A 12,505-nucleotide genomic window follows, 5' to 3' on the forward strand; every position below is an offset into this window, starting at 1 on the left:
GCATATTCACCTAAGATGCAAAACAAAAGAGTAACGCTAATCATTTGAGTATAAACAAACATGAGCAAGTCACTCAAGAAAAAATAGGAATGGCACATGGCGGTCCATCCTTTACATTAAGGCTCAAGACTCACAAGGTGAAATTCTTCACAAAAGATTTAATCAAGAAATTCTCAAATCAACTCATTTAGCAAATCATAGAAAGAAACCACTTATATCAACATGACTTTTATTTTTCCAGAATTATGATCATCCCAATTACTGAATCAAATCCTAAAAATCCAATGTCAATATGTTTTATTGAAAGCAAGGAAATATTTTTGGTGGATTTCTTATGAGATATATTGTTTAAAAGTTTCACTTAGTAAAAACTTAATACTTTCACAATTTCCTCAAAAAGAAATCACAATTTTTTTTATGAAAACAAGAACAAAAAAAAAGAAAAAGGAAAATCCTACCTACAGTTTGTCTCCCCCACACTTATTTCAAAACAAATGTCCTTAATGGACTTATTTTGGGAAGGAAACGAAAAAATTTGTGACTTCTGGCTCAATCTGGCCATATGTCAAAATTTATTTTCTTTAATTTTACAAAGTACAAATCAGCTTGTACCATTTTTTTTAATTATTACATTTTTATTTTTATAAAAACTAAAAACAAAAACACATATTTTGAATTTTTTTTTTATTTTTCACTAAAATTAGAAACAGAAAACAAATATGCATGCAATTTAACTTTTCTATCAACAATGCTTTCAAAAGAATTTGAATCTAACCTCTTTTCCTTTTGAAGCAACCTTTCCTCTTGCTCTGCAGCAAAGTCAACAAAAATCACCACTAAAAATCTATTTTCATCATTCATATCAATAAACTTGATATGTAGAGTATGTGGCTTCATCTCAATTTGAGCATCATCAGGTGCATTCAGATGGTTAACCAAATCATCAGTAGTCCTTGTAATCTCATCTTGTGAGCTAAAATATGCACTTGAAGTAGTTGAATCTGTTGCTTCATCATTAACCAAGTCAGTTGTAGTAGTAGATGCTTTAGCTGCATCTATGAATATCGTTGGCTCTTCAACTGCACTTGGTTCCTCCATTGTGTTGTTCTCACAACTTTGCTCCTCAAAAAGATCATCTATACTCATATCATCATCAATAGATAAAACTTTATATTCACATTGAGCATCATCAACATATCCATTTGTAGATATGTATGTGTGAGAACCTTCAATTTCTTCATCAGCAACATTTTTAGCAAAATTGATATGTCCATCAGTAGACATATTACTATGAGCATCATTATATCTATCAGTAGATATATCAGTGTGATGTGATTCTGGTGTTGGTTGATCTAACATTTGAATCGTGTACTCATTCACATCAATGCTCAATTGTTCCATCCTTTGATTCATGCTCCTTAACATTATCATTTCATCCCTTTGCTCAACTATCGTCTTCATAAGTTTTTCTAAGGTTCCCTCCATAGCTTTGTTTTTCATTAGTTGAGTTAAATCTTTTGACATTTGTTCAGCCCTAATGGCCAACTTTAGAAGCATATATTCTATTTCTTGACGAAGTGCTCTAAATTTTGGGATTTCAGCAAATCTTGGATGGCATTGGAGGGTGGTATTAACAGTACAAAGTAATTCTACAAAGTTGTTATTACTTGCATCCTCCATCATGTCTAGGGATGTCAACGGGGCGGGTAGGGTACAGGTAGTAGCTCCCCCGTACCCTACCCGCTGGATAAATATTCGCCTCGTACCCGTACCCATATCCGTCGGGTATCCGTTATGCGGGTACCCGTCTATTTTTTTCACATCCGCGGGTAACCACGGGTACCCGCGGGTATTTAAAAAAATATTTTAAAAAATAAATATTTAACCATAATTAGTGCTTGGATCAGCAAGTCCCCTTTCTCTGATTGATTATTGAAAAACAAACAAATAAAAAATCACTACCAATTTATATTATAGTTTATTTTTGAATAAAATATTAAAGAAATTACTAACTTCGTCAATGTCCACATCTTGCAACATTGTATAAAGTTTCATGTTGTCCATAACCAGTCTTAGAGACACATCAATGTCTCCACAGTATATGGAAGTAATTTACTCATTTGTGGGGTAAGAATCTGACCACCATTATTGAATGAAGACTCATAATGTTTTTTACTAATATATATATATATATATATATATATATGGGTATTTTTCTGAGTTAAAGTTTAGCGGGTACGGGTATCCACGGGTACGGATACTATGATACCCGTACCCGCCCCGTTAACATGCGGGTATCAAAAATACCCATACCCACGGGTAGCGGGTATCCATTTTTAATATCCATTTCTTACCCGTTGCGGGTTTTATCCGCGGGTTTTATCAAAAATATCCATTTGACATCCCTAATCATGTCATACAATACTTTATCATTTCCATACCATTTTTGCTCAATATCTTTGCATCGTTGATCAGCTCGCAACCTTTCATCTGTGGTGTCTAATTTCTCTCTCAGTCCATCCATTAATAACACAACTTCCTTATAGGATGGTCCATTGATTGCTGCAACTTGTTGTGATGTTGCATGTTGTTGTTGTTGAGAACCAAATGGAAGATGTGATGGCTGGGGTGGACACTCAAAATATGGTTGTTGCTCATGGTATGATGGTTGCTCATATTCCACAAAAGATGATCTAGGATATAAATCATTTAGTTGACGTATAGTTAACCTACTTAAATGAAGTGCAGAAGTAGGTGTGACAATTTGCTGTTGATAATCATATGGATCATGTGGTTGCTGTGGATAATAATTATAGTTCACTTGAAAATCACATTGTTGATTATTTTCATATGAAAAATGATTTTGCATTTTTGAAAGAGGTTTTCTGAAAAGAAATAAGTTGAAAGCTTGTTGAGTAGACTTCCAGGAAAGAGAGGTGTGTCTCAATGGACAACTTAAGTACCTTGTCTTTCCTTAGCCAAAGTGTTTCTCAACTAGTTTCACAAATTTCCCAACAAAAATCCTCAAACAAAAATTATGCTTAAGAAAAGTAACTAAAAAAAATAACTAAAGAAAATAAAATAAATGTTAGAAAAAAAATTAAGATAAAAAAATTGTTAGTGATAAACAAAAAATAAAATCAAAAGAAAAAAAATAAGAACTAAAATGATAAAAATTATAACCGTGTTCCCCGACAATAGTGCCAAATTTGATAACACTGTCGTCAAGCGATCAAATTAATACTACTTATTTATAACAACTTCAGTATTGTTAAGAAAGTAGCCAAAAAAATTAGTATGGGTTAAGTTAACCCTAAGTCGTCTCCCAACGAACACGAAATTGATTTTTAACAAGTTAGTTCTTATAAAATCTTTACAAAATGGTTAGTCAAATAAAATAATAAAAATATAATAGATAAAGATAAGAAGATAAAATAAGACAAAAACAATAGTAAAAAAAAATAGGTCGATTCCACTGCTTTTTCAAAATAGGATTCATCATTGGTTTCCTAAAGATTATTGTTATTGATTTCTTGTTTAAGACTTCAAATTAATCAATGTAACTTCTCAATTAATTTGTTGGCGTCCTTACTTTCAACCAAAGTAACTTCTCAATTAAATATTATTAATCCTAATCATGTCCATTCCTTTACCTCTTATATCTAGTAAAAAGCTAATTAACCAAAGTAACTTCTTGATTAATTCTAATCTAAGTTTTCACCTTTAATCAAAGTAACTTCTCAATTATTAGCAAAAACTCATTCAATCATATGAAGGTTTCTAAAATTAATCAAAGTAACTTCTCAATTAAAATTTAAAAACCCTTGGACTCATACGATTGTTATGTTATGTAGATTTAACACTGTGCTAACTTGCTACAATGTAAAAATCATTACTTTTACTAAATTAAGAACCAAAAGACATAGATGAAAATAAATCTCAACAAGAATCAAAAGAACAAACAAATTAATTAATCTAACCTCAGAATCCAATTAAGAAATTACAACGGAATCAACCCAAGAAGTTCAACACTCCATGAAATACAAAATAGAAATAGAAGAAGAATAGAGAGGCAAAGGAAACAAAATTAGGCCTTCTAAGGGTTCCTAAACTTCGAAGTCCCGAGCTTGTCTTTTCTGCTTCTCCCTTGGTCTTTTTATATAGGAATTGGACTAGGCTTTTCTATTGCTAAAATCTCTCAAATATCTTTTAAAATAAAGATAATTATAAATATTTAAAAATATTTGGAGAGATATAGACTATTTGACAAATATAATTGGTTGATAATATCAATATCTATTATAATTAAATAAATTAATTACTTAAAGATATATGATAAATTATTACCAATTAATATTTGTATTAATTTTCCAAATCAACCCTTTGCAATCTCCTCAAATTATCTTCTAAATAATCCAATATCTTCAAGATATATTTGTTTGTTGTGGATCTAAAAAATTCAAGAAGATCTTGTCATATTTAAAAAGATTTGGTAGTTAATATCTTTTAATATTTTATGATATAATTAAGTAAGATAATTATTTAAAAATATCAAATAAAATATATAAAGATATATTTTTCCCAAATTATCTTCTATCATAAAGATAAAGAAAACCGCAAGATCCAATTTTTTGTTGCTCTCTTCTTGGCTTAGCCAAACTTCTTCATTTTTTCAAGCTTTTCTTATCGTCTTCATGCAATGCTTGGCTTGGAATTTTGTGCTTTTGATAATTTCTTATTCTTGGATTTATCTTTAAGGTATCATGAAGCTTTAATCAATTTATTTTCGCACCTCCATGAGCTCAACTTAGCTGCAGCTGCACTAACACACCTCAAAATATCCAAAGAACATTTATGCAACTAAAAAGCTATTTTTAACATGTTTTTGTATCTCATGCTCAATAAACCCAATTATAGGAAATCCCAATTAAATCAATCTTTAAGCACACAAATTCAATTAAATACCCATAATTAAACATTAAATGAGGGCAAAAATACGCACTCATCAATAGTACATACCATACATGCACTCACATGCATGTACTTGACACGTAGCATGGATTCACTTTGGATTCATGTCACAATGTATAATGCATAATATTCATCCCATTGTTTTTTAATGCCACCTTGCATAGTACATACCATACATACATTCACATGCATGTGTATAGGTAGTTTCCAAATTTGTAGCATCTTGCATTTTCATGTCACTTTGCATAACACATAACATGCATCAACATATCTTGACAAAAAGTTGCACTACAATAATTTTAAAAATTAATTGTTTCCTATTTTTTGTTAATAAATTCATGGAATTTTGCGAAAAGTGAAAAAAATAAGAGAAAATAAATTATTCTTTGGTCAAATCAGTTTGTTGAATAAATGGATAATTGTTATGAAAAGTGACACACTTTTGAAACTTTGCTCTAATTTGGGTACATGGAATTGCTAAAATTCACTTCCTTTCCCATCCCATTTCCCATCACCTTTCTCCAATAAACCTTTTCTTTGTATTCCATGGAGGATCACCATAAAGGACATGTGCCTTAAAATGAATTAAAATGAAGTAAGTCTTTGAACACAAAAAAAAGGAAAAAATGAAGAAAAGTCTGCTGGACTGAAAACCCAAAAGGGCGATCTAGGCAAAAAGTAAGACAACAAAAAAATAGAAAATAATACAAAAAAAGTAAAGGCAAAGTAGGGGCAACCTCTGATGTGATTGAATTTTTTTCCTTTTGGATTAAAGATTTTGAAATTAAAACAATCATGAGTTGAAATGATGTGTGACCATGTTTCTTTATCAAGAAAAAATGATATTCCTTTGTTACCCATTTTGAGCCTATAAAAAAAATTAAAATTTCTTTTTAGTAGGGGTGGGCATGGATTGGATTTTTAATGATCCAATCCACATCCATTTTATATCCAAATAACTGGATTAGATTTTTGACCCAAATCCATTTTTTTAGCAAAAGTAGTTTGGATTTTTTTAAAATCCAGATCCAAATATTTGGATCAAGATTTAAATCCAATCCAAATATTTAGATCAAGTTCAAAGTCCATAATCCATTTTCTATAAAAGAAATTTAAATTGAATTTTTTAAAACTTGTGTCATTACGGCTCGGATGACCCGGATGAGACCGACGACCCAAACGGACCCGACAACCCGAACGGGCTCGACGACCCGGACGGGCCGGACAACCCGGACGGGCCCAACAACACGAACATGCTCGACAACGTGAACGGGCTGGACGACCCGAATGGGCCCGACGACACAGATGGGCCAGACAACCCGGACGGACCCGTCCAAATAGTCGGGCCCAATCAGGTAGTCAAACACGTTTGAGTCGTGGGGCTCATCTAGGTCGTCAAGTATGTCAACATCGTCAAATCCGTCCGAGTTGTCGGGCCCATCAAGGTCGTCGATCATGTCCGGGTCGTCAAGCTCGTTTGGGTCGTCGGGCTCGTCCGGGTCGTAGGCCCCGTCTAGGACGTCGAGCCCGTCTGGGTCGTAGGGCCCGTTTGGGTCGATGCGCCCGTTCGTGTTGTCGTGCCATCTGGGTCATAAGGCTCGTGTAGGTCATCGGGCTCGTCCGGGTTGTCGGGCCCATCTGGGTCGTTTGAGTCGTCAGGTCCTTCCGGATCGTCCGGCCGATCCGGGTCATCCGGCCCGATCGTGTCGTCGTGCCCATTCGGGTCGTAAGACCTGTCCGGGTTGTCAGGCCTGTATGGGTCATCGCGCCCGTCCGGGTCGCCGAGCCCGTCTGGGTCATCAGGCCCAGGCCCGTCTAGGTCGTCCGCCCCATCCGAGTCTTCGGGCCCGTTCGGGTCGTCGGGCCCGTCCGGGTCTTTGGGCCTTCCTGACCCGTTCGAGTCTTTGGGCAGCCTGACTTGTTTTCTTCATTGGTCCTGCCTGGTCTGTTCTGGTCTTGGGGTCTGCGTGACCCTTTTGGGTCTTCGTGTCCGCCTGACTCGTTCCGGTCTTCGGGCCCGCCTTACCCGTTCGATTCTTTGAGTCCGCCTGACCCGTTCGGGTCTTCAGGCCTGCCTGACCCGTTCGGTTCTTCGAGCTCGCTTGAGCCATTCGAGTCATCGGACCCGCTTGGCCCGTTCGGGTCTTTGAGCTCGCTTGGCCCGTTCGGATCTTCAGGCCCACCTGCCCCGTTCGATTCATCGGGCTCACTCGAATTTTCTGGATCGTTGGGCTTGATCGACTCGTTCGGTTTGTCGGGCCCGCCTAGCCCGTTTATATCTTTGGGCTTGCCCAACCTCTTATGGTCGTCATGCCTGCCCGATCCGTATAGGTCGTCGAGCAAAGCCCATCCAAGTCTGAATTTAGCATAGTCCATCTGAACCTTTAGTCTAACCCAACTAAAAATTTAAATTAAAAATTTGGATTAGATTTTTTGGATTATCCATATTTAAAAATCTTGATTTATAAAATGGATATCCAATCCATAAAATATATAAAATGTGGATTGGATTGAAATCCAAATCCATTAAATGGATTTTAAATGGATTGAATTTTTAATAAAATGGATTATAAATAGATTGGATTGGAGCAAAAGTGGATTGGATCAAGAAAATTAGATTTTTTGCCCACCCCTACTTTTTAGTTACCCTTAACAAGGGTCACCTTCCCACTAAAGTTAACATGATGTTTGCATCTATTTCATTTGACTTGTAATTCACCAATAAAAAAAAAGTTTGGAAAGACAAAAAAAATTGGTTATGCAAAAAAGAGAAACAAGAGTTGGAAAGTGAAAAAAAATGGTGAAGAAAGGTAGTCAAATGAATTTTAGATGCAACCTTAGATAAAGACCCTTGTTTTAAATAACCTTTATACCATTTACTTTGAGCCTTCATTATCCATTTTTTTTATATCCCTTAGCCTTGGCCACAATACAAGCTTAATAAAGTCCACACAAATCAATGATTGGTTGTTGTTTTTCCAAAACTTTAATTTAGAGGAAAATATTTTGTCATGTTAAGTGGTTTGTAAAAAAAAAAAAAGATTGAAAAAGTGTTCCAAGATTTGCTTTCAAACACTGGGGCAGTTTATTTTTGGTTGACATGTTTCGATAGAGATCAAAATTAGCCCGAGTAGTCAAGTTAAATCAAGGTCATGCCTTCTCATTCTTTCATTCTTCATGTGTTTTCTATCATATTTTCTGCTTTGATCTATCTTTCTCCTACCATTACTTATTATTCTCACTTTGAAATAAATTGGAGAGACATTTCACTTATTGTTCCTACGTTATAGTCAGATATCTTGAATTTAGACAATTATTGACTTTGTTTGTCAGGCTTACATTGCAGCAACTAGTATGAAGTCTCCCATTATTTTCAACATTCTCATGCTATCAACAATTGGGCAAGCTCAAACACATTTTGCACCCCGAGACCAATCTGTACCCTCAAACTGGGGCAAATTTTGAAGTCTCCATCTTTTTTATCAATAACTAGACAAGCCCAAACACACCTCATGTTCTGAAGTTAACTCTTAACTATCAAATTGGGGCAACTCCTTAGTCAATTATCTCATCTTATCCCTTCTAAGATCTTTGGCAATTTCATGTATGTCACTCAAATAGTGTTCAAAAAACAATGATTCATGAAAAAGTTTCTCAATAAACTGATCAGACCAAAGGATACTTTTCAAAGAAAAAATCAAAACAGAAAGATTCCAAATATCTAAAAATAACAACAAATTGGGAATCAATTGAAATAAGTTTCATACAATGTAAAAAGTGAAAAAATACATGAGGGCATGCTTCATGCATAGATTCATACCTAATCATACATACATCATTCATATTTGTGAAAAGAAAAAAAAATTAAAAAACAAAGGAACTTTCATCATGCATTCATACACTAATTCATACATCAAAGTTTCAACTTTGTTCATGTAAAAAAAAAAAACATCATAACATGTGCATTATAAACTAATATTGTTAGTGTTCAAAAAGAAAATCCATAAGTCATGCCAACATTATCATTCACCATGCATACTCAAAATAAACATAACAACATTATCACACATCATAATCAATGTTAAAAATAAATACAAAATATGTGCAAGCATTTTTATGCACATATCATGTAAACGTTAGAAAAAGAAAGTCATAATAAGCATCAACATATTCATGCACTCATAAAAAGGAAATTCATAACATATGTTAGCATTTGCATGCATTCATACACATGACATCAATTATCAAAAAAAAAATCCAAACATGTGTTAGAAAAATTAGGTTCTATGTAGTATTTGGTTCAAAAAGAAAAAAAAGTCACATACATGCCAACATATTCATGCATATATCATATTAGCATATTCATGCACATATCATGTTATATTAGCATATTCATGCAAATATCATATTATGTTAGCATATTCATGCAAATATCATATTATGTTAGCATATTCATGCATGCACAATCATCTAAACTCTCAAAAAGAAAAATTCATAACATATGTCTTAATCATCATGCATCATGTACATACATCATAGTTCTTTTTCATTAAATGAAAATTTCTTGTCACTTTTGGGATCAAAACCCTTTTCATTCACATGAACGGTTGTCGAATCCTTCTGTTTCAAAACGAAGAAAAAAAGAAAGATACAAAATTTTTCTTAATTAATATTTCTTGGATTGATAGTCCACTTCATTCATATGAGTGGCCTACATGCCCTCAAGCTCAGTTTATCTGGCCCAAGCCCAGTTTCGCACTAGCACTTAAGCCTAGTTTTGTCTAGCCCCTAAGCCTAGTTTATCTGGCCCAAGCCAAGTTTCGCACTAGCCCCTAAGCCTAGCTTGGTTTAGCTCCTAAGCCTAGTTTATCTGTCCCAAGCCTAGTTTCGCACTGACCCCTAAGCCTAGCTTTGTCTAGCCCCAAGCCCAGTTTATCTAGCCCAAGCCCAGTTTCACACTGGCTCCTTAAGCCCAGTTTCATTTGGTCCCTCAAGCCTAGTTTAGTCTGTCCCAAGCCCAGTTTCATCTAGCCACCTTAAGCCCACTTAGGTTTGGCCCAAGCCCAATTACGCATTGGCCCCTCAAGCCTAGTTTCATCTGGCCACCCCAAGCCTCGTTTTGTCTAGCCTTCAAGCCCACATTGATTGAAAAATAATTCTTCTGTTTTTTCATAAAGCTTAAGTTGGAGACAAAAGAATGTGGTTGTAAATGTTGTTACTAAAGAAAAAAAATGATAAAACCTATGGGGTAAAGTCTTCCCATTAGCTTATTAGCAAAATACCCTAGGGCAATCCTTTCCATTTTACCAACGCTCAATAGAACAAATGCACCAAAATCACATTTTTATACGATGAATCTAGACAAGGGCAATTTTTTTGTCCTCGTATAAAGTTTATCCTCCAACTTCATAAGTTTGCTTGTGTAGAATAATACAATTACATTATGATTTAAGTTATACCATTCATTTCCGGTCTGCTAGGGGATCACATGATGTGTCGAAAGGAAATATTAAGCAAATGGTTTCTTGTGTTGACATTGGGTGTTAGGATTTGTTACGACCTTCATCTTGTCTTTTGAGATGGCGAAGCGACATTCAAATGGAGTCGATGATCGAGGAAACAAAATGATTATAAATGCTAGTAAAAAATAATAACGAAAATATTAATAATAAAGAGAGGAGGGAAGTAAATAGAAATATAAGGAAATGGAAAAGACAAAATTGGCATAAGGAAATTTTTGAAAACAAGGTTAATTGGAATTCATTCATACATTCATGCATCTATGCATTCTTCTTTTCTCAAATATCAACTTGGTTCTCACGGGGTGATAAGTCCTTTTTGGAACCCTCTTCACAAAGTGGTAACAAACTGTTATTCTATATCGGCCCTCTACGAGGCAATGGTCAAGCCTAGGTTTTCTTTTGGTATCTCGGCCCTCTGCAAGGCAATGGTCGAGCCCAGGTTTTCTTTTGGTATCTCGGCCCTCTACGAGGCAATGGTCGAGCTCAGGTTTTCTTTTGGTATCTCTGCCCTCTACGAGGCAATGGTCGAGCCCAGTTTTTCTTTTGGTATCTCGACCCTCTGCGAGGCAATGGTCGAGTCCAGGTTTCATTTGGTATCTCGACCCTCTACGAGGCAATGGTCGAGCCCAGGTTTTCTTTTGGTATCTCGGCCCTCTACGAGGCAATGGTCGAGCCCAGGTTTTCTTTTGGTATCTCGGCTCTTTGTGAGGCAATGGTCGAGCCCAGGTTTTCTTTTAGTATCGCGACCCTCTATGAGGCAATGGTCGAGCCTAGGTTTTCTTTTGGTATCTCGGCCCTTTGCGAGGCAATGGTCGAGCCCAGGTTTTCTTTTGGTATCTCGGCCCTCTGCTAGGCAATGGTCGAGCCAGGTTTTCCTTTGGTTATATTGGCCCTCTGTGAGGCAATATTTCGTTAATAATTATAATCAATACAGTGGATATTATGCAATGATTTAATAAGACCAATTCCTTCCCCATATATTTTTTTATAATTAAAGACTAAGATCTCAATCGTACCTCAAAGGGGCCTATATAAGCACAAAATTTCTCTAATGCAAGGGACAGAAAAAAAAATTCGAAAAAACCCTATCTTTTTTTTATTATACAGCACACACATAAAAAGAGATCACCTTAAGGTAAATTTTCTTTGCTCCTAATGCTTTTCATGATTCTCTTATAACATCACATATATGATCGTTTGAATTGTAGTATGATTAAATGTGTCCGGGGTCCTCATGTAAGATGATTTTGGGTTTATCATTGATGTGTTCAACCTTTCTCTTTTCCTTTATTTTTTATCTTGGTAATTAAAAAGGTGTTTTTCGTAGACTTTAGTTCTCTAAAAATAATAATAATAAATAAATAAAATAAAAAATTATATTTTCTTTTATATAAGTTGTGAATATCATGTCAAGTCTCGGACTTGCTTGATAATCAGAACACTCTTTTATAGGCTTTTAATTCTTTTTTTTTTTTTGAAAGAAAATTAGAAATAACAAAAAATAAAAAAAATTATAAAATCATCTTAAATATTATGTCAAATCTCAGATTTGTTTGATAACTAAATATTTATCATGTAAAATCTTGGGTTCTCTTGATATTATTAATAAAATATACATATACATAAAATTCTAGAAAATTAAAAAAAACAAAGTAATAATATCAAACAACAAGTTTTTTTATAAAGAACTACGTTATCCCTGATTTTCCAAATGGAAATACGTAGGAGTGAGGTATAATCCTCGTCGGGCCAAAAAAATAAAAAATAATTTTGTTTGAATCTTTAATATTTTTGTATGTGTTTTTTTTATTTTGTTTGATTTTTTTGGGAATAACAAATATTCTAAACATCAAAATTATACTTTTCACACTTAATTAAAGAGGGAACCGTCTTAAGACGGGCGTTGTGGGGTGCTGATACCTTCCCCATACGTAACCGACTCCCGAACCTAAATTTGGTTTCGAAGACCATTGTTTTAAGGCTTTTCTATACTTTTCCATAATAAACTATAG

General features: G+C 34.7%; 1 protein-coding gene across 1 annotated transcript; it reads right to left on the reverse strand.

Moving 5' to 3' along the window:
• Positions 1-6,484: 6,484 nt before the first annotated feature.
• Positions 6,485-7,347, reverse strand: LOC114172947 (sporozoite surface protein 2-like). Its single transcript, XM_028057120.1, has 2 exons — positions 6,998-7,347; positions 6,485-6,884 (listed from the first exon to the last, which is right to left on the reverse strand). Exons 1-2 carry the CDS (start codon positions 7,345-7,347, stop codon positions 6,485-6,487), a joined length of 750 nt encoding a protein of 249 aa, XP_027912921.1.
• Between the last annotated feature and the right edge of the window lie 5,158 nt (positions 7,348-12,505).

Source organism: Vigna unguiculata, unplaced genomic scaffold (genome assembly GCF_004118075.2).
Source record: "Vigna unguiculata cultivar IT97K-499-35 unplaced genomic scaffold, ASM411807v1 contig_8, whole genome shotgun sequence".
Taxonomy (NCBI): Eukaryota; Viridiplantae; Streptophyta; class Magnoliopsida; order Fabales; family Fabaceae; genus Vigna; species Vigna unguiculata.

Bases quoted from the DNA above. Each gene is read 5' to 3' on its own strand.
- LOC114172947 (XM_028057120.1), bottom strand. From the start codon at position 7,347: ATGGACTATGCTAAATTCAGACTTGGATGGGCTTTGCTCGACGACCTA. The intron at 6,885-6,997 runs GTAAGGCGGGCC...AAAACAAGTCAG, and splicing joins GGACTCAAAGAATCGAACGG to GCTGCCCAAAGACTCGAACG.